We start from the raw sequence: 22839 nt of genomic DNA, 5'->3' as shown, positions 1-22839 counted from the left end.
TTCAAATAGAAACCCCTACTTTTGGCACCAGAAATGGAAAGAGCGGGAAATTTTACGTTTGAATATGACCTTGCCTTGACCTTGAATTCAATGGTCAAGGTCATTGGTCATGCCGATAACAGTACTACTGGTTAGCTGAACTCGAATGCATTCAAGGAGAAAATGTTACCCACAAAAGTTTTCAGTTTTCTCCCCGGCTGACGAATGGTCATCTTGACCCTGTCGTTAAACAGGATCTTCAAAGGCATTTCAAGGTCAAGTTGATTTTTTGAAATGGAAACCCCTACTTTTAGCCCCATAAATGAAAAGAGAGTGACATGCGTTCAAAAATGAAAAAAATTTCAATATTTCCAGAAATTTTCAATATTTTCTAAAATTTTCGTAATTTTTTCAGTTTTCAAAAATTTTCAGTCATTCCATTATTTTGTATTAGTGTCAATTTTCAAAATTCTTGATGTAGTTAAGTCATTCCATTATTTTGTATTAGTGTCAATTTTTGAGAGTGAACTACTCTTAACAGTTATGTAGATAGCAAATTAGTGCAGGAAAGCTTAATCGTGTTTTTTACTTCTTGTAAATCGATAATTATTATTGAAAAAAATTTGTTTCCCTGTTTACTGGTCTGTAACAAATTATTTTGATTTTGATCATGGCTGATTATGGTCCCAACGAAATCGTTGATATGATCATGATTTTGGGAGAAAGTCGAAATAATTATGCAGCAGCTGCCAGACTTTATGCTGAACACTATCCCAATAGGAGACACCCAAGTAATGTTACTATTCAAACCTTAACTCAGAGAGCTCGAAATGGAGCTTTTGTTCCTCAACGCCGTCATCATGAATACGACGAAAACGATCCTCGTGTTATTACCATTCTAGCGATTATTCATCTTGATCCTCACATTAGTATTTTATATAATTAGTACTCGACAAATAGAAAGAGAAATAGGTATACCTCAATCAACAGCATCCCGAATATTGAGAGCGAGAAGATATCATCCTTATCACATAACATTAACACAACAGTTAACTCCAAATGATATGATTTTGCGAGTACGTTTTTGTCGATGGGCAATACGAATGATTCAACAAGATCAAGACTTTTTCAGGCACGTTCTTTTATCAGATGAATCAACATTCAGAAACACTGGAGAATTGAATAGACATAATTGCCATTATTGGTCAGATGAAAATCCTCATTGGTTCAGGCCCATAGACAATCAACACCGCTGGAGTGTTATGGTCTGGTGTGGAATCATCAATGGCTATTTGATTGGTCCTTATTTCTTTGAAGAGAACGTGAATGGGGTAAACTTTTTGAGATTACTTCGAGACATTTTACCTGAATTACTAGAAAATGTAGACCTAGCCACAAGGCTAAGAATGTGGATCCAATTAGATGGAGCACCACCACATTATGCACGCATTGTTCGTGATTATTTAAACACCCGCTACAATGGCAGGTGGATTGGGCGAGGTGGCCCAGTTGCCTGGCCCCCTCGTTCACCTGATTTAACCCCTCCCGATTTTTACTTATGGGGATATCTTAAGAATGTTGTTTATGCTCAACGGCCAACAACCCGAGATAATATGATCGAACGCATTCGTACAGCTTGTGCAGCAATCCCTCGAGATGTTCTACTTAGAACCATAAGACAATTCAGAGCTCGACTTGATCTTTGCATCCAACAAAACGGCGGTAATTTCGAACAATTAATCAATGGTTAACTCCAGTTAACATTCCATAAAAATACCAAAAAAAAATACCAAAAAGGGAAAAAACAAAAAAAAAACAAATAAAAAAAAATACAAAAAAAAAATAAAACAAAAAATGGGATGCTAAATCCTTTTGACAACCTCCTCGATGGTGCATCCTGGGTTCGACTGATGTCAAAGATAATTTCCGCACAAAAGATGATTTGTTTCCAAAATCACATGTTCGAACGTAAAATTTCCCGCTCTTTCCATTTCTGGTGCCAAAAGTAGGGGTTTCTATTTGAAAAAATCGACTTGACCTTCAAATGACCTTGAAGGTCACGCTCAATGACATTGTCAAGGTCATCATCAGATAACCAGGGAAAAATCCTAAAACTTTTATCCGAAACTTTTTTCGCTGGCATGCTTTGCCAACGAGATAATTGAGATTAAATATTAAAATGACTCACCCTGTATATAAATTAATAATGAACAAATAAATCATCTCCTATTTGAAATATATATGGGCAACATGTAAACAGTGCGCATTGAATTATAAATAATAATAAACAGATGTGAATGTCTACGGCACAAAGGAAAATTTAAATAACCCAAAATTTTTAAGCCTAAAAATATTAAGGTTAAAACTTTTAAGGCCTAAAATTTTTAAGGCTCAAAAATTATAAGGCCCAAAATTTTATCCGCCTCGTAGATGACGTCCAGGTGTCAGGGTATCTCCTAGATGTTAAGTTATTGAGAAAAAATGTGAATTGCTTCACGGCACACAGGTACATTAAGCGCATTAATATAATAAAGTAGAAGTAGATAGTAGATATTCACTTTAATATTAATACTGCCTGATGGAATACGCTGTTTGTAAAAATGCATAAGTTTGGTTTTATCTGACGCTAATTCTAGTCCCATTTTGCTAAGGTTGTTTGAAATTATTTCAACTGCTCTTTCGATTATATTTTTAGTCTATTTTGTTGATTTTGATTTAACGTTGAGTCTAATATCATCACCAAATTAGAAGAAACAGACTTATTTGTGTAGATTTTTAGTAATCGATGATACATTAATTATATATAAGAGAGCTGAGGACACCTCCTTGAGGGGCGCCCTCACAAGCTTTTCTAGTATCATCTTCCAAACAGTCAGCATATATGTATCCACTGTGCGTTAGAAATTTGACAAATTCAGTAATGCTATCCGAACAGTTTAATTTAGTGTGTAATGTCCCACGTTTATATACCTATAGTACGAATGCGTATAACGCCTAATAGACGGCATCCACATACACACAAACCAACGAGAGCTGTACCGATTGCGACAATACACTACCGAGCGCAGAAAATCGGAGCGAGTGCTCTGACCTTCGCGTCAGCACTCCTCGCGCGCGAAACACGATTGCAAGACATACGCGACGATCCTGTGTGGCCGGTGCTGATTGGGCGACCGCGATCTTCTTCATCTAAATTACAAAACTGCTTGCATCGACACCGAGGCTTTAAAAACCCTGGAGCCGATCCACGCACTACCTTTTTGCGTAGTTACTTGCTCACTATCGGTTGTAGTTGATTCTAAGGAGAAGCGGCGGTGTTTGATTGTGTTAGTGCTTGGAGCGTGCTAAATCCGTCCAACACCTTGGGAGCGTGCTAAATCCGTCCCTCGGCATAACAATCACCGGAAAGCCCTTTGAATCCAGACTCACACCGTAGAGAGAAGTACAAGCTAAGGTCCGTCGAGTGGAATCTCCGGCGTTAGCAGTGCAGTTGATCAACATATTTTATTGCCACGAGTAATCGTGTAGAGTAACTCAATCAGTATTGGCCACGTACGGATCGTAGAAAAATCCTGCGTACCTACTAAGATTATAATTGTAAGTCTTTACACTACATATTTTAAATACGATACTATCAACGAAACTATTAGATAAATGTCGAACATCAAACGTCTGTGAAGTGCTCTGGGTCAATTAAAAATAAATCAATAACAAATAATACAAAATACAAATTCAGCGAGTAATAAATTAATTGAAACCACCATAAATCATATCCTCAAATAGAAAGTCAATAGCTCCTACTAAATCATCATCGAAACCACAAAGGTAAGAGAGATAGCACTATGATAGAGAACTCGGATACATCGAAGTCCGAACGAAACCATCAAGAGCAGACAATACACCGTCCACGCACAAGAGTGTCCGCGCACAAGTAAGTCCGCGCCGGTCCCATCTCCAGACAACAACAGTGCATTAGAGAGTCCGCGCCGTACTGTCCGCGCACGCGTCCACTCGTGCTTAAAGACAGACAAATTATACACCCAGACATTCAGTATTATTCATTCAACCCTAGTACTCCCTAGTAACAATAAAGCTCCCGAGCTTATGCTAGTTTCCGCGAACTAAATAATTATTTGTGAACTCGCGCAGCCCGCATTTATACCAAATACGGTCTTTACAAAATGGCATCCCTGGTGGGGAACTAGCCATTGTTACTAGAGTAACAATTTCTAGAATTTCTTCGAGAAGTCTTTAGATTAGATTTATTTTAGAAGTTTTTCTTTTGAAACCTATAAAAAGTAAAATACGAAAATGTCGATCGATTTAAATCAAACTAGAGAGCAGATTCTCGCTATTGAGGACGTGCAAGCTAGAATTAAGGCGTTGGACCAGTTTTATCGTGTCCAGCAGGCGGAACGTGATCGTCAAATGTTGGACGTGTCCCGTGGTGTCATGGAGGCAAGTCAGACTCAAAATATAGCTAGAGCGGTCATGCACATACCCGAATATGACGGAACTAATATGCATCTTAAAGAGTTTCTTCAGGACGTGGATAACGGATTTACGCTACTTCCACGAGAACAAGAGCCACAGTATTTAAGGTTAGTAATTTCAAAATTGAGAGGTAGAGCAAGGCAAATGTTAGAAGGCCACACGTTTACCACATTATCAGATCTCAAAAAGCACCTAAAAGAAAGTTTAGCTCCTAACAAATCATACGGTCATTATTTGAATGAAATTCAATCAGCCACAATGAGGAAGGGAGAAAACGTTCGGCAATTTTACGGACGTTTGAATGTATTGATAAATTCAGCTGTCACAGCCGTGAAAGAAGGATTGACAGAAGCACAAGCAGCTGTGGACCAAAGGCCGCACCTCGAGTTGCTAGCGCTGGAGTCCTTTGTTAATGGGTTACCGGACGGCTGGAGGACAGGTCTGGTGGACTCGGCTCCGCAAACCCTACAAGCAGCCTACAATTCAGCCCTCAATTATGAGAAAGCCAGGATAAAAATGACAGGTGACAATTACGTGTATCCCCGAGTACACTATGTTTATTGCAACCCTGATCAGAGACCGAGAGAAAGAGAAAATATTCCAGACTTTGTTCAACCAACGAACATCGCAGATAAAAATTATGAGGACGCAGTAGAAACTGTAACGAAGAGAGTAAATTTCCATGAGGCAACACACAGAAGAGACGAAATTGCTCACGCATACAACGCGAATGATACATACTTTCCAAAAACCGTGATTGAGAATGGGAGAATAAATGCTCCACCTCAATTGAGATACACGCCAGCACCCGAACCCACGGGTCCAATAAGTATATTGAAACGGCCACAAACCCAGTCGAGAAGCAGATCAGTGTCTCCAGCACGAGGATACCCTCCTGGGACTGTGGACCACGGACAGTATGGACATCCTTATCCACCGATGGGACCATACCCGTATATGCCTCCTCCGCCGTTTTACTATTACCCTCCGGGGAATACCCCTTTTGCTTTTCCATACAGTAATCCATATATGCAACATCCTATGCAAGGACAAATGCAAGGATATGGATACCAACAGCCATGGATATCAATGGAAGGCAAGGCGATGGAATTCAAGGGTGATAGGAACCGATCAGCGTCACCGTATCGGGGAGATAAAATTCATTTAAACTGGGAGGAAGCTCGTCGGAAGGATGCGGCGACGGGCTCATCGACACAGCAACAGCGTCCAGCGAGCCCGAGGCCAAATCAGACAGCAGAAGGCCAACACAGATTATACGACTCACGACGAGAGTCAAGAGAACTCCAACAGTAAAATTGGAAATCGAACAACTAACGGTACCAGAAGCTCTGTGCATCATAGATACCGGAGCTGAGGTAAATGTAGTTAAACATGACTCATTACGACCAGAAGTAGTCATAGAACATGATAACTTTATAAACATCATGGGAATAGCACCCAAAGGATTCGACACCTTAGGAACAGTAAAACTAACTGTTATGGGTAAGAAACACATCTTTCATGTGTTACCCTCAAGTATACCTTTACATGAGGACATTATATTAGGCAATCCGTTTCTCTACGGAGAGAAAGTGAATATTCAGTTCGGCGATGAGGTCCTAATCACCGAAAGCCAACCAATAACACCAGTGCCTTTTGTACATAAGCATTTCCCCGAAAATCAGGAGGACGTGGACATAAAATATGGCCAAATAAATGTTGAAGGACAATCTTCGGAAGGTAAAGAGACGGCCGTAGAAGAGTACGAATTTCCGTATGAGTCCGAAGCCATCGATCCTAAAGTTCAGGACTTGCCGACCAGACCGTACAATCCAAACGGATTCAAATTGAAAGCTAATACAGTTTTCAAGCTACCAGCTAGAGCCAAGGTTCCCGTGAGAATACCCGCTACGGAAGATTCAGTACAAGGGCAGGCCTACTTAAGGCTGATCAAGACCGTCCCGGGAGTATACATTGGGGAAGCTGCAGTAATGAATGAAAAGGGTTACTGTTATGCAATGGCTATAAATACCAGAGAAGACCCAGTAGAAATCGAAATCTCGCCGCAACATCTTGAAGAATTCGATTTAAGTGAAGATGATGACTTCCTGGACTTTCCACTGGAAGGCGAAGCTCCGAAAAATTCGGAAGAAAGAATAAATTTTATTATGGAAAAGGTTAGAAAAACGTATCATAAGAGACACGAATTGAGACAGATACAACGAATAGTGAAGAAATATTCACATTTGTTTTATCTACCTGGAGATCCAGCACCTAGGACATCTTGTGTGAGACATAAGATCCGGACGACGGATGAGGAGCCAGTCCGAGTAAAATATAAAAGAGGACCAACAGGACAAGAAGAGGAGTTGTTCAGTCAGTTACAGAAACTCCTGGACGCTCGAGTCATCAGACGTTCAAACAGTCCATTTTGCAGTCCGTGTAGAATTGTTCCAAAGAAACCAGGACCGGACGGTAAAAGGAAATACAGGTTAGTGATTGATTATCGCAAATTGAATGCAAAAACAATAAAAGATGCGTACCCATTGCCTAACATCGTAGAGATTCTGGAGCAGATAGGAAGCGCAAAGTACTTTTCGGTTTTCGATTTAGCTATGGGTTTCCATCAGATAGAACTAGAACCGGAGGATATTCAAAAAACTGCCTTTAACACCAAGTATGGTCATTTCGAGTATGTGTGTATGCCATTCGGATTGGCTAATGCGCCCCCAACATTCCAGCGTTTAATGGACTGCGTTTTATCGGGCTTACAAGGAGTAGAAATGTACGTTTTTCTAGATTATATAGTGATTTATGCAAATACCTTAGAAGAGCATGAGGAGAAAATTTATAAAGTGTTTGACCGGTTGTCCGATGCAGGGTTACGCTTGCAAATAGATAAATGTCAATTTTTAACTCCAGAAATAATATATTTAGGCCACATAATTGATTGCTATGGAGTAAGGCCAGATCCAAGTAAAATTTCGGCAGTTAAAAACTTCCCGAAACCGACAAACCAAACGGAGGTCCGTCAATTCCTTGGACTAGCAGGATACTACCGACGTTTTATTAAAAATTTTGCAGACAAAGCCCGACCTCTTAATTCACTTTTACAGAAGAACAAGAAGTGGGAGTGGGCTTCTGACCAAGACTCGAGTTTCGAAGTATTGAAACAGGCCCTATGTGAGGCGCCTGTTTTAGTATCAGTGGACGTCGAAAAGCCTTTTATATTGACTACTGACGCCAGTGATGGAGCCATAGGAGCAGTCCTTAGCCAAGGTGAACCAGGAGAAGACCACCCTGTAGCCTACATGTCCCGTTCTCTTAATAAAGCAGAGAAAAACTATTCAACAACCGAAAAAGAATGCCTGGCTATGGTGGAAGCTGTAGACTATTTTAGACATTACCTGTATGGCCGGCATTTTACTGTGTTCGGAGATCATGAACCTCTGACCTGGATGGACTCCCTTAAAGACCCAGTTAGTCGGCTCAATAGATGGAGAATGCGCTTGCGAAATTACTACTACACTTTTAAGTACAAACCTGGACGATTAAACATTAATGCGGACGCGTTGTCTAGAAATCCCGTTGATAAGCACGATCAAGAAAATTTAGGCAATGAAGGTAAAAATGAAGATAGTAAAAACCAGGGGGAGGAGGCGCGAGTAATGCCGATTAGGCCGAGACCAACAAAGACATCGTTAGTTAGACAAAATCGTAGCAAAATAAGTCGGAGGAAACAAAAGAAACGAGCAAAAAGAAGACTGGACAGAAAACCAGTTCGAGGAAAGATGCGCCACCAATTCCAGCCGGAATGGAAGGCGGACAGGCTGATTTGGATGGAAGCACAATTGCAAAAAGGTTAAGACAGAGAAGAGCGGACACCGCAAAGACGGTGGCCTTCTCGGAGCCAGAGGTGACTGAATTCTCGTCCGCTAGTGAAGAGCAGTCCACGGACGTCACACTAACGGAGGACCACAGTAACGAAACATCAGACGCACCCCCTATACCGTTAAGGAATAGGTCGATTCTTCCAAGTTTAGTAGAAAATGAATTAAGGTCTGAAAGCGACATGAATTCGGAAGAAATTTCAAATTCAGGTAAAAGCTTGGGAGAAAGTGAAGTTGAGGAGGTTTTGCGAGATAAGCCGGTAAGAAAAAAAACATCCGTTCCACAAGTCCAAACAAAAACTACGAAAAGCATTCTAAAAACACCTATGAAGGACTCATCGTCATCTAGTAGCGAGGGTGAATTAATGAAACCGCAGTTACACTCAACCATGAGAAGGTCTGTACCGGGACAAGTACATAATGAACAAGAGTTGGACGAGCTGTCTTGTATCGAGAATGCAAGAGGGGCCCAAGAGATGAGCGCAGAGGATCTGGGTTCGATAGAGGAGAGAGTCCAAGAAACAACTTTTAACCAGAAGTCCTCACTTTGTTGGGACAACTATATGGAACAACACCCAGAAACGGTAGTGCAGGACAGCTCAGCTGGAGAAGATCTTACAGATGAAGAGTGGAATATCGAGAATGCGTCTAGCTTAGTGCCAGAACGGAAGGCTAAGTCCCTTTCACCGTCACCGTCAAACCCAGCGGATGGATTTCCAGAAGACTTGGTTAAACTCAATAAAAATCATTCAATACCAAGCGGCGCAGTAAGGGAATGGATGCTTGAGTATGCACACAAGTATGCAAGTCCAATTCGTGCTAAGTCCCCTCTAAAAGTAACTAATGCCTGCTCCACGGCTTGGCATGGAGAAATGACGGAAGTACCTTCATGGAAGAATCTATCAACAATAGAGCAGGAGGACAGTGAAGAAGAATCCGAGGAGGAAAAATTCGTTCACCAGAACCAGCCGAATAAACTAACAGAAGACGACGAGAAACTAAGACAACCTGATATTACGGAAAATCTAAAATCCACGGAAGACGGAGGACGTCCCACGCTTGTGTCGAACATTGGGTCAACCACGATCGACACCGATAAACAATTTCCAGCCACAGCACCGTTGCTCAATATAGGGGAACCAATTGTTGACGGTACTATTTTGAGATTATTAAGCACGAGAGAGTGTGTGACGTATTTAAAGGACAACATAGTTCACTTTGTGCCTAAAGACCTAAATCTGTCCACAAGCACTAATAGACTGCTTACCGATATAGAGGCCATTTATCGAGACGATCTGATGAAGGCTAAGGCCGACGTGGGAGACGTTATAATAACAATCAAAAATTCATCTTTTCAGTGTGCCATTAAAAATGTGGAGGACACTGTTTCTGACGCTGTTCTGGTTGACGGACTACCTTGGACTAGATGCAGAGAGTCCACCTTTCTACAAACTTACAGAGCTAAAGCAAAACCCGGGTATATATTACGAATACATGGGCGAGGTGAAAATCGAGCGAGTAAAATGGAAAATAGCAGTCACCCTGGATTTTGGCAAGTGGAACGATCCAATCATTTGGAGAGAAAAACAAATGTTTAAAGTGGTTACAACCTGCAATGAACAGCTAAGTAAACAAGAATGTAAAGAATTCCTTTCAATTGATAAGTTCGAATTATCAATAAAAACCTTAAAATCATTACAAGAAGACCTTCATATATTCTTTGCATCTGAAGCAGCTATATCAGACAACAGATTTACGCCATACACTCACGCTTTATCTAAGCGAGGAGCTCCGTTAGAGTTTATTGGCTGGACAAGCAGACAGCTATTTGGAACTATGGATGCAGGGGACAGAGACCAACTAAATCAGGATGTGGACAGATTATACGAGAAGACATCCAACATTTCTACTTTATTGGCTAGTCAGACTCATATAGTGAAGTCTAACCTAGAATCGCTACATCAAAAACTCGACGACACTCAGAAAACTCTACATGAACAGCACTTGCAATTTTTAAGGTTAGCAAATAGGACGAACCAGTTCGAAAACTTTGCTAACCGATCAACAATAGTCCAAACTTTATTGAAATGGGTGTACCACTTTGACCAATCTTTAGAGCACAGCATCAATTCGTACAAAACTCTCGTTAACACCATAGAGACTGCCACACGAGGTCACCTACATCCACTGCTTTTAACACACTCACAACAGCGGAGGAGCGCGCGGAGGGGGACAGTCCGCCGAGTCCGCCGAGTCCGCTGAGTCCGCCGAGCCTGCCGAGTCCGCTGAGTCCGCCGAGCCTGCCGAGTCCGCGCGTATATGCACCATCCGACGAGCGCGCGGAGGGGGACAGTCCGCCGAGTCCGCCGAGTCCGCTGAGTCCGCCGAGCCTGCCGAGTCCGCTGAGTCCGCCGAGCCTGCCGAGTCCGCGCGTATATGCACCATCCGACGAGCGCGCGGAAGGGGACGAGTCGCGAGAGACAGCGAGTCCACCGAGTCCGCCGCGTCCGCGCGCTCATGTGTACGCAGCAGAGCCGGCGGAGGGGGACGAGTCGCGAGAGACGGCGAGTCCGTTAAGCCCGCCGAGTCCGCGCGTACAAGTGCGACCATTAGACGTCACGGAGTGGGACAATAACGCAAGTCCGCGCGCACGCACACTTACTGCTGTGAGCGCGGAAGGAAACGAGTCGCGAGAAACCGTGAATCAGCTGTGTCCCCCAAGCTTGACCATTAATTCAGAACAGCCAGCAAAGAAGAGAAACAAACATAGTGTGCTACAATATCAGACCCGGGAAGAAGAGCCTAAATTAAAGAAGGCAAAAATTGAAAACCGCTACATATTAGTCCCCAATCAGCAACGGTTATTCATATCAACCGACGTTTTAATTTACTGGATAACCTGGTTCTGGAAAAGTCCAGCGAATAGGGGAATTGAGGAAGGACAACCGAAAACAAAAATTAATAAAACAAAATCGCAAAAGAAAGATAAGAAAGGAAAAGCTAAGAAAACGCATAATAATACTGAAACAGAAGAAGAAAAAGAAAGAAAAAGAGAGAAAGATAGAATAAGGAAGCGAGAGCAGAGAAGAAAACTAAAGGAAGAAGCCCAAAACTCCAGACCAAGAGTCCCTCTACAAAGACTAAAAATTACTACTAAACATCCATCATCTCCGCAGCCACCACTATTCACAAGCTGTACGGGTTGCAGAGAGGACTGCTGGTACCAGGGAATTGAACATCACACCACAAACTGGATACTCTGCGTTGTTTGTCGTACTAACTGGGCGAACGGTGAGTGCGTTCATAGAATTCCGTATGAGTGTAGGATTTGTAAGTTAAAAAGAAGATCTTAATAATTCATATATAGAAAACTTTTTTTTCATAAAGCCATATCTTAGATCTATTACACTACATGTAGACTTTATTTTCGTAAGTTATATTCATTCTCTACTAGCGAAACATAGTTTTAAAATTATTGTATAAAATAAATTGTACTCACCAAATTGTCCAGAATGATAAACATGGGACACTTTTTTTTTTTTTTATTTTTTTGCGCCGGCTCCATTGCCGTGGGCGGCAATATTCTGGGGGGGGAGGTGTAATGTCCCACGTTTATATACCTATAGTACGAATGCGTATAACGCCTAATAGACGGCATCCACATACACACAAACCAACGAGAGCTGTACCGATTGCGACAATACACTACCGAGCGCAGAAAATCGGAGCGAGTGCTCTGACCTTCGCGTCAGCACTCCTCGCGCGCGAAACACGATTGCAAGACATACGCGACGATCCTGTGTGGCCGGTGCTGATTGGGCGACCGCGATCTTCTTCATCTAAATTACAAAACTGCTTGCATCGACACCGAGGCTTTAAAAACCCTGGAGCCGATCCACGCACTACCTTTTTGCGTAGTTACTTGCTCACTATCGGTTGTAGTTGATTCTAAGGAGAAGCGGCGGTGTTTGATTGTGTTAGTGCTTGGAGCGTGCTAAATCCGTCCAACACCTTGGGAGCGTGCTAAATCCGTCCCTCGGCATAACAATCACCGGAAAGCCCTTTGAATCCAGACTCACACCGTAGAGAGAAGTACAAGCTAAGGTCCGTCGAGTGGAATCTCCGGCGTTAGCAGTGCAGTTGATCAACATATTTTATTGCCACGAGTAATCGTGTAGAGTAACTCAATCAGTATTGGCCACGTACGGATCGTAGAAAAATCCTGCGTACCTACTAAGATTATAATTGTAAGTCTTTACACTACATATTTTAAATACGATACTATCAACGAAACTATTAGATAAATGTCGAACATCAAACGTCTGTGAAGTGCTCTGGGTCAATTAAAAATAAATCAATAACAAATAATACAAAATACAAATTCAGCGAGTAATAAATTAATTGAAACCACCATAAATCATATCCTCAAATAGAAAGTCAATAGCTCCTACTAAATCATCATCGAAACCACAAAGGTAAGAGAGATAGCACTATGATAGAGAACTCGGATACATCGAAGTCCGAACGAAACCATCAAGAGCAGACAATACACCGTCCACGCACAAGAGTGTCCGCGCACAAGTAAGTCCGCGCCGGTCCCATCTCCAGACAACAACAGTGCATTAGAGAGTCCGCGCCGTACTGTCCGCGCACGCGTCCACTCGTGCTTAAAGACAGACAAATTATACACCCAGACATTCAGTATTATTCATTCAACCCTAGTACTCCCTAGTAACAATAAAGCTCCCGAGCTTATGCTAGTTTCCGCGAACTAAATAATTATTTGTGAACTCGCGCAGCCCGCATTTATACCAAATACGGTCTTTACAAGTGAATTCAACGAGCAAAATGTTCCCATTAAAATGGTCGAAAGTACTGTTTACATCAAGTAAGGCAGCTACGACATTTTCGCCTTCTAAGAAAGCTTTGTCCATTTTTAAGGTTAAATTTATTAAACCATCAGTACACATTGAATTCAACCCTCCATGGCAAACAATTTTTACACATGGTTTCAAAGAGTTTGCACGAAGAGGAGGTCAAAGCGATGGATCTAAGGCTCTCACCGTCGAAGTTGTTAATAAAATGTAAAAAGGACTGTCTCCAGCTTCTAGGATAACATTTGCTAGAATGAAGTTTGTTAGAAATATCCAGAAGTAAAAGGTGAAAATGAATCGGAAGATTCTTAAGAATAAAATATTCTGTACTATCTAAACCGGGCGATGATTTGGGGTCTTTCGCGTTTAAGACGGCATTAAACTCTGCATGGTCGTAGAGTTTATCGAAAAAGTCATTGGGAGCTGATACAGGAGCTTTAGAAGGATCAGTTTCAAATCGTGGTGGACAGATGTCATCCCACTTCAAATTATAATCGAAAACAACTCCTAGATATTTGTAATTCTCTACTCTAGTTATCTTCCTATCCTGGATTTTAGCCTCTATTTGGGTTGGTATACTATTGCAATTGCTTCAGTAGGTCTTATAAACTGCATTATCTACATTCAGCGATAATTTATTCACCGCCAGCCAACCATCTATCACCTATGAAAATCTGTTTATGTTGTACTGCGCGTCTTCTCAAGTTTCACCAGTGGCTATTACAGCGGTATCATCTGCGTGATAGCATTGAGTTCATGGGTATTTCACTCTAGATGTCATTTAAATAAAATACAAAAAGTAATGGTCACACGATAGTACAATGAGGGACACCTGTATTTATTAACAGGTTATCACTTTCACTATCTTCTATTTCAACAGTTTGATATCTTTTATCAAGGTAACTTGTAAGTAGATCCAAAGCCTGACCCCTTATATATACTTATATAATATAGTTCTCAAGTAACAATTAATGATCTACAGTACCGAAATCTTTGGCCAAATCAAGGAGAGTAACAATCTTTGACGTATTCTTTTTGACATTATCATACAATATTTAAGTAATATAGTCTAGCGCGTCCCGAGAAGCAAAATTTTTCATAAATCCAAATTGATGCTTAAATATGATATTCTCTTTTTAAAAAAATTTATGTATTCTGTTGTACGCGATTGTTTCAAAGATTTTTGCGATGTTTAATATAAATGAAATCAGCCTGTAATAGTTAATAAAAATAAATTAACTTTTACTTTTTCGGAAGTTAATTTTTTTTAGATATTTCAGTCCTTTTTAGTAATTTTTTTTTAATATTTCATATTTCTCCTAAAAATAAAATATAAGCATCTTTAGCATCTTTCGACCATGACTTTTTTGTAACATTTTTATCACTATGAAATGAAATCACTGATCGTTCTGATACACTATCCACGAATAATTTCTACACTTAGACACCAAAAACAACGGAGCGCACCACCTAGACCTCGTCATCGACCACCCTGCACACCTAGACACCGCCCTCGATCTATTTCTACATCTAGACACTAAAAACTACATGTGAGCGAGCATGCAGAAAACCGATGAGAAAGCAATATCCATCTGTGTATAGCTGTGCGGTCAACTTTACGGTCCTGAAACTTGTTGCGGCTAACGTAACGGACCTAACATTTTTTTTATTTGATTTGAGCATTTTGTGAATGACACACTTGTGTATTATATCAAAGGTAGCTGTTTTTTCAATATTTTTGTTGAAAATCATAGTTTGGCATAATAAAACATGATATAAGCCAAAATATATTTGAGACAACAAAGAAACGCATTTATTTCTTTGTAATGAAAAATGCGAACCCCAACATAGAAGTTAATACTAGCGCGGGCGCCACGGCTTCGTCTGCTTCTCAAACTTGCCTTCGTGGCGCTGCCACGCTATTTGATGTTATGTTTCTCACTTGCTTTATAAACCGGAACGATTTTAGCTTTTTTCAAAACTGTAACATTGCCAGTGCAATTAACGGACGTTGAGCACGTTAAGATGTCTCTCCGGAACAGAATTAACATTCTTTATAATACTTCCTTTGTTACAGCTACTAAAGGCGCAGCACATGAAAGAGTAAGAGAAACACAGAGAGAGAGAGAGAGAGAGAGAGAGAGAGAGAGAGAGAGAGAGAGAGAGAGAGAGAGAGAGAGAGAGAGAGAGAGAGAGAGAGAAAGAGAGAGAGAGAATATGTATCGAGAGAGATTTAAATTTGGCTGCGGACGATGTTGCTACCTGCTCGCATGCTGCTGTCAAGACTTGACAACAGTGTGTAAGAGGGTAAAAATAAATCTGTGCTTGCGCTAGCGAGCTGATTCCAAGTCTGTCTTCGTTCCGAGCTGCATTACGATTCATCCGAGACCATCCTTGCGTGGGTCAATGCGGCCATTGTGACATGTTACATTTGTGAGTACCCATTCTTACGAAATCTCGTTTCTTCGGGCGACTTTAGGCCTCTCTCTCTCTCTCTCTCTCTCTCTCTCTCTCTCCCTCTCTCTCACCTCGATCGTGTGCTGGTGGTTGGCATCCGCCCATCAGGCACGTACTGTATGCTTAACCAGCAATACACAGTTAGTATCAGTTCTACATTAACCCAAGGTATTGATATTGAATTATCCTGGACGCTGCGCTTCCGCGGGCTCGTGTACACACTCGCGAATATCTGAGTAAGCCAAGTCGTGCCTTCTGCACGCCCGACGTTAACAATATTAAACAGGGCCCTTCTTGCCCTGATTATTAAAGCAGCTAGTAACAGTAAAGATGCTGTTATAAAACATCCAGCTATATCGCTTTTACAATAACCTTTAATGTTTTGTTCAGTAGGAACGAGGTTTGAACATAGAAAAAAACGCGAACACTGTAAGTAGTTCTAAAATAAGTAAAGTTATATTTGAAAAAATAAGAGTTTAGAAAATTACACTGTTACTGTCGCTCGATGTTCACTCGATCGAGACGATGCTAAGACTGCCAGAGCTCTCGCACTCTGGCTTACAAGAAAGCTCGGTCTGCTGACCTGAGGCCTGATGTACGTGAGGTTATAAAGACTTAAGCTACAACCTGGATTTTCCCCCGCTAGGCCCCGAGTGATCTCGCAATAAAGCTCAGACTTCGGACGGGAATTTCTCGCACGCAGCGTCGCTTATAAAAAGGAACCGTGTCCTTTTTACCGGCATCTTGTCCCTATCATAAAAGATGGAAAAAAGGCACGCGCTTCTTCGCACAGTACGTGCTAGCACGCCTAGCAATAAGTTTAACGCAGGTATACATACTTTGGGAATTTTTTCATTGAAAATGGACGCTCTCAATCCAGCATTTAACGTTCTACTATTTATTTTATCCACTCCACCGATTTTCAGTCCATAGTATGTATCTTTAGCATTTCAAATCCACGAAAACCAAAAAACCTTAGTAAACGTAAATCCGCTAAATGATGGTTGCAGTCATAAATTTTAAAAACGTGTTGAAAATTTTGAATTTTGAAAATAATGTTTATCTAAATATGAATATAAAATTATAACTGTTATTCTGTATTTGAAAATAAACATGGCTAATTTTGAATCGTAAAAATCCGCCAATTTTTGAAGTAGGTCTATAAATTTCTGTTATCCTAAATTTGTTTCCAAGTTGTTTATTTATTCAATGTTTACCAGTTTATCGTATACTGAATATCTAAGTTATTGTTTTCGAAAGAAAAATTTGTTTATTCTGATGTTTGACCCATAGTATGTATCTTTAGCATTTCAGGGCCACGAAAACCAAAAAAACTAAACTAATTGGATAAAGTGAACAAAGTTTATGTAACAGATTTAATGTATAATTTTAAAAGGATATCAGTCTGTATATCAAATGTCAAAAATCCTAAGTCATTTTTTTCCCTAGAAGCGCTATAATCTGGAACATTTTTACTGAAACAAAAAAGGTCAGTTAATAATATATAAAAATAATTAACAAAAAAACTATTTTATTACTCTTGCTGGGATAGTACCGTATTACGCAACAGTTGTGTCTTAGCTTGTAACGAGGTGTAAAATCGGATGGATTCGCGCATCGCTGAAACGCGACGTTGCGCAAGCGCGATGCAAGATTCGGGGCCTCGTGAATTAGTTGCGGACCGTCGGACAGACAGATAGCTTCCGGCCATAATAGCGAACGCGTCGGCTCTCGTGTATGAGACTGGCCAAATCGATCGACGACCGATAGCGTGCGAGAGAGTGAGAATGTGTGTAATCGCGAGAAGAAGACGTCGCTACCAACTTTGGCTTCCATAGGGAAGGACGACCTGGCCCGTCGATCAGCGACTGAACGAGAGGATGTCGGCACCTGCGAGTGACCCAACAACACCACCAGCGCAGAGTGTGTGTGTGTGTGTGTTGCGTGCCTACTGAGAACGGCGACAGCGAGTAAGTTAGGCTGAACCCTTTCATCTGTATCATGTCAGCAGTAGCAGTGGCTACAGCTTTGCGACTCGGTGCAGCGGCACAAAGTAACGACCTTCTCGTTCGCGTGCGTACGCTTCGCGAGATACTCTCCACGCCGAGTCGACATTGAGGTGACTCGGCGCACATTAGTACAGAAACAATATAGGCCGCACAATACATTATTTTGTTATTTTATTTTAATCGGGACTAGCTTCATTTTCCCGAGTTGTTCGCTCCCGTTCCCTACATCCCCACCGCGAATACCATCGCCTCCGCGGGCGTTGCAACAAGCGGTTGCAACGCAAAGCTGAAAAGCCGGCTCCGCACAGGAAAGTGCGGAGGAATAGCACACGTGCAAACACGAAATTCACGAAGCAGCTCTAGCTGCGACCTGCGTTGACGCGAATAAATCACAGGCGTTGAGAGAGTTCTCCGCCGCGACGAGGGATTGTACCCGGTCGAATATTGCCGAGTTTTCCGCCGAAATCGAGCCCCGTTACAAGCTAAATGACAAATTCTATTATCCTGAGTTTAAAAGCATTCAATTAATATTGCAATTACATTAAAATATTTTTGCATCAATATAGAATATTCTCATGATGATGCATAAATATTTTGATATTATTTCATTCATGATCAAACATTGCACAATATTTTAGCGATATTTTCTAAATAGTTGCAGGAATATTTATGAATCAATATTGCGAGATCTGGTGGCTATGTTTATAAAATATTCATTCCTATGAGGAAGAAAATTAGCTATGCAATAAAAAAGCGCACACTCGACGGTAATATATTCGCGTACGGAACAATTTAAACGGATTGAGAGCGTCACGCGGCTTTTAACGGTATAAGTACGCTTGTTCCGACGCATAGTTCCTGCCTGACGGTTACCGTTTAGAGCAACGCAAAGTTCCCATTTAGTTTGAAATGTTCTACGCAAATTCGGTGCGTGGCAACATTGTCTAATTGTTACAGCAGTGTTATTCTAAGAACTGGCAATATTGCAGAATCTAGCGAGTCTGCTAAGGCAATATTGAGGCAATGTTTACACAATTGTTGGAGCTATCGGGATATTAGGCTGTCTTAAACTAACAAAGAGAGAATAGCCTTCATACGGAATAACGGGACCAAACCTTAGTAAGGTAAAAGTACCTGTTATGGAACGGTTTCATGTAGGTTAGAAATATCGGTCTCATTTAAATTATTTTAAAGTATAATAACGTTAAACTGCCAATACGGCTCGATGGGCTAGGTATTCAAGATTGAAATGAAATTTTGAAAATATAAATTGAACTTAAATTTGAATTTAAATTTAAAAAAAAAACAGTCACTGGTACGTGTTATGGAACACCGATTTTTCGACTTGGCCCCCCGTTCCATAACTCATGTCCCCGTTTTGGAACAGCTGAAAAGATTGTCATAACTAAAATAATATCTTATTTGTAACAGCTGTAAATATTCTAAAAAATCAAGATATAATTGTAAGTAAGTTTATAATTATTATAAATATAATAATATAATCATTTAAATTATTTATTTAATAAATAGTTAACAAAAATACACATTTTTGAGCATATCGCATAATACACGCTTGTTTACTTTAGTAAGTAATACTGATTTTCCATAAGTAAGTAAGTAATCAACATTTTTAAATGGTCTATAATTTTTCACATTTGATTTTCTTGTGTATCTCGTTCATTTTTTCTTTCATCTTGCGCATATAATCTTTTTTCTCCTCTGCCAATCTCTTTTTCTCCTCTGCTAACTTTTTTTTCTCTTCCTGTAATAACTTTTTCTTGGCTTTTTGTTCTTCCTTCGTTTTTTTAGCTTCTTCCTTTTCCAAATGTACCTCCCACCATTCTTCTGATGTTCCCACAGCAGGTAGTTTAGGTTTTCCAGTAGCATTTAATTTAGCTCGTTTCTTTTTAGATAAGTGGTCTACGGGTAGCAAAAAAGAATTGGCAAAACTCTTCTTTTTAATGGCGGTGCTATCTAATAATATGCAATAATTTATATTATAAAATTCATGAAATTTTGATTTATACGTGAATCAAATCAATTGAGGTATACAGCACAATATGGTATACCTGAATCTACAGAAGCAAGACCAATATTCTCTTGATTTTCTTGAAGTAGGTTACTTGATTTGTGATTTATTTCTTTACAAATGTTTTGAACATTCTCTTGCAAAACAGGTGAAATATCTTGATTTTGGGGACTGACAGATTTTGTAAATTGGACATCAACGACCTCTTCAGAGTTATCTATTACTTCGTCAGTCACTTCAAGACTGAGATCGAAGTTGGTTGTAACAGGTGTTTGACAATTGTCCTTGTTTGTAATTGTAGGACTAGTAGGCTCTTCTATTTGATCAATTAATACTGTGCTGATCGCTTGAAAATCATTCGGCTCATTTGTCATATCAGCACTTTCATGAATGGTTTCTGAAATAATGAAAGATGATTATAAATAGATAAAATAAGTTATTGCCATAAATAATTTTTAATAAATTTGTACAAACCTTTTTGAGAGATTACAGTATCCAAATTTTCAGGTAATGCTCGACAATATGCTCAATTGTGCTATTTGTTTCTATAATAATACTTTCTAAGCTTTCATTATTTAAAAGAGCATTTAATTCATTATCTTCGATGCCATCTAATTCTATGAGAATTAGATCATTTTTTACGTTCAAATTGCTTTCATTCATTAATTCAAAAGACGTACTAGCAGGTACAGTTTGCGGTACTACAATTCACTTGTGGTTGTTTAAAATCTCGACACTTTTAATTAAAGACGCGATTTCTTTCCGGTATCTATGCATATAAAATAATATATGATTATTTATATATAAGTTATGTTGTAAATAATAAAAATTATTTTTGTAAATAGTCAATTAAAATTGTAAAAAAGTAGAAATTAATTTTGTAAATATTAAAATTAGTTAGCAGCCGAATGATCAATTAAGTAATACAATGAATGATTGATCATGCGTTTACCACCAACAGCTTTCTTTACTTCGAGCCAATACTGAAACAAACTGTTATTCGCTGTATCTTGATTCTCTACACCGATGGTCTCTGTTTCTTTGAAGTTCTGGAGCACAACATCCGGTAGATTCTTCTCGAGGGTCAGTAGATGCTTTTTCATATCTTCAACTTCAGAATCTGTATTAACATGCTCGACTGATTTCTCTGATTCAGCTTTCTTCTTTTTACTTTTTTTCTTATGAAGAACATTGTATTCGACTGCTTCAGGGTCGAAGGACACCAAACCAGCAGCTTTAAAGCCATTTATAATGGTTGGCTTTTCGTTGACAAATGAATGCAACGCTTGTTCAAGTACAGCTGGAAAATGCTCCTTCTTTAATCTTGAAATGTCTTTTTCAGCTTCATATTTTGCAATAGCTGCTCGCCACATTTCTTTGAATGGGTGAAAGAAAGCAATGTCCAGAGGTTGCATAATGTGTGTCGCATTGGGGAAGAGAGCAATTACATCTATTTCTTTCTCTCGACAAAATTTGACTAATGGTATAGTGACATGAGAGGAATGGCCATCCAAATAAATAATAATTGGAAATTCCACCTCACTTTTTTGTAGCCAAGGATAAAAAACATTGGCTATGTATTCAAAGAACGTCTCTGTAGTCATCCAACCATTATCAGAATTGCCGATACCCCAACCAGCTGGACAATTTTTTAGAATATTGGCTGGCATACTATCTGCGTACTTGTACATAATCATGGGCGGAGCTTTTGTTCCATCAGCGCTGTACATAAAAAGTGCTGTTAGGCTTTCTTTTTCGCCCCCATCCACAATCTTGTAGGCTGAGCTGGCACCTTTCTTGGCTAACACCTTCTCTGATTTGGGAATAAGTTGCACATTAGTCTCATCGCAGTTGAATACTCTTGAGGGATGCAATTTATCCACGCCTTTATTCTTCAAGTACACTCCAATGTCCGAAAACCATCCTCTCAAATCTTCTTCAGTCACACAAGCACGTGTCATAGTAAGATGCTGTGGAGTCCTGATGGTTATTTCAGGATGTCGAAGTCGAAACTTTTCAAACCAGTGGCGGCCAGGTCTGTCATTAGTGAACGGAGTCTTAGGGATTTCATCTCCAAGATTGCGTATATAACTTTGCACGCTGTCCAGCAATTCAGTTTTGGTGATTGGATATCCTTTCTCAGCTCGATACAAAATCCAGTTTACAATCTCATTCTCTACTTCTGTTGACAAAATGGGAGCAGGGCCAGCCTTTAAATTTGATTGCTCCGGGTTCTTCACAGCTCTGTGGATAGATGTTGGTGGTACGCTATATTTAAGTGCAGCTTTTCGCACAGACGTGCCATACAGACGTGCCAACTGCATTTACAGCTCTCTGTAGATCAACAGTAGAATACAGCTTTCTTTTCACTTTTTCTTTCTTCTTGACCACTTTTGCCTATTTTTTCACAACAACATTCTTGCGCTTAGAACCCTTTTTCACAGTACTTTCTAATTTTTTCTTGCTCTTTTTGTTCTTCTTGATTTCCTTTTTCACCTTTCGTGTTGCTGTCATTCTTGATACTTAATTTATCTGTAACAAATATGAAAATAAATTGATCAATATACTTTACTCATGTTTGCTCAGTTTGTAGGTTAGGTTTTTATTTGTGGTCTGAAATTATTTTTATGTGACATGTTTATACTTACACTTACTTACACAATACTTAAGTTGCAAAACACTTGAAATACACTTATTTTAAACGTTTTGGCGTGATGAAAATTATATAAAACTGTTTAAAATTACATTTTATGTTGGTTCTCGATACGTGCTCCATAAAGTGGTACATGAATTAAGAGCAGGTCCGCGGATTCGGAACACTCGTTTGGACTGTTCCATAAATCCGGACAAATGCCATTTTTCCGCGCCAGTTATGAAACACCGATATATTTAATAAAAAACGTTTCTATTGTAAAAAAAAAAATAAGTAACTTGGTTCTATGAACCGAAATCAATATATAATCCAATAATCATCTCACAAGAACACTTATATGTATATATAAAAATAGTAAACAAATCAAATCGGAAAAAATCTGCGTCCGTGGTACAAAAAAAGCGTCGATTTGAGAGAATTTCAACGCACACACAATTATATATTTTTTGTTAAT

At 39.8% G+C, this 22839-nt stretch overlaps 3 protein-coding genes across 4 annotated transcripts in view; 1 reads left to right on the top strand and 2 right to left on the bottom strand.

Annotated features, from left to right (window-relative positions):
• The window catches only part of LOC116417005 (signal peptidase complex subunit 3), a 95503-nt gene that overhangs the window by 55405 nt on the left and 17259 nt on the right, over positions 1-22839 (bottom strand). The window contains exon 3 of the mRNA XM_031928016.1: positions 17096-17169. Within this exon, the coding sequence (XP_031783876.1) occupies positions 17096-17169 (74 nt within the window). The remainder of the gene's footprint in view (positions 1-17095; positions 17170-22839) is intronic.
• Positions 5886-11395, top strand: LOC116417003. 2 transcript variants are annotated; one of them, XM_031928011.1, is made up of 3 exons: positions 5886-6964; positions 9722-10381; positions 10480-10614. In XM_031928011.1, exons 1-3 carry the CDS (start codon positions 5919-5921, stop codon positions 10511-10513), a joined length of 1740 nt encoding a protein of 579 aa, XP_031783871.1. In that variant the 5' UTR covers positions 5886-5918; the 3' UTR covers positions 10514-10614. The 2 variants fall into 2 exon arrangements, with proteins under 2 accessions (XP_031783871.1, XP_031783870.1); XM_031928010.1 differs by having other exon boundaries at positions 9722-11395.
• Positions 19412-22603, bottom strand: LOC116417004. The gene is made up of 3 exons (XM_031928012.2): positions 22381-22603; positions 20207-22264; positions 19412-20129 (listed from the first exon to the last, which is right to left on the bottom strand). Exon 2 carries the CDS (start codon positions 22054-22056, stop codon positions 20626-20628), a length of 1431 nt encoding a protein of 476 aa, XP_031783872.1. The 5' UTR covers positions 22057-22264; positions 22381-22603; the 3' UTR covers positions 19412-20129; positions 20207-20625.

Source organism: Nasonia vitripennis (genome assembly GCF_009193385.2).
Source record: "Nasonia vitripennis strain AsymCx chromosome 3 unlocalized genomic scaffold, Nvit_psr_1.1 chr3_random0014, whole genome shotgun sequence".
Lineage (NCBI taxonomy): Eukaryota > Metazoa > Arthropoda > Insecta > Hymenoptera > Pteromalidae > Nasonia > Nasonia vitripennis.
This window is presented reverse-complemented; position numbering and strand designations above follow the sequence as displayed.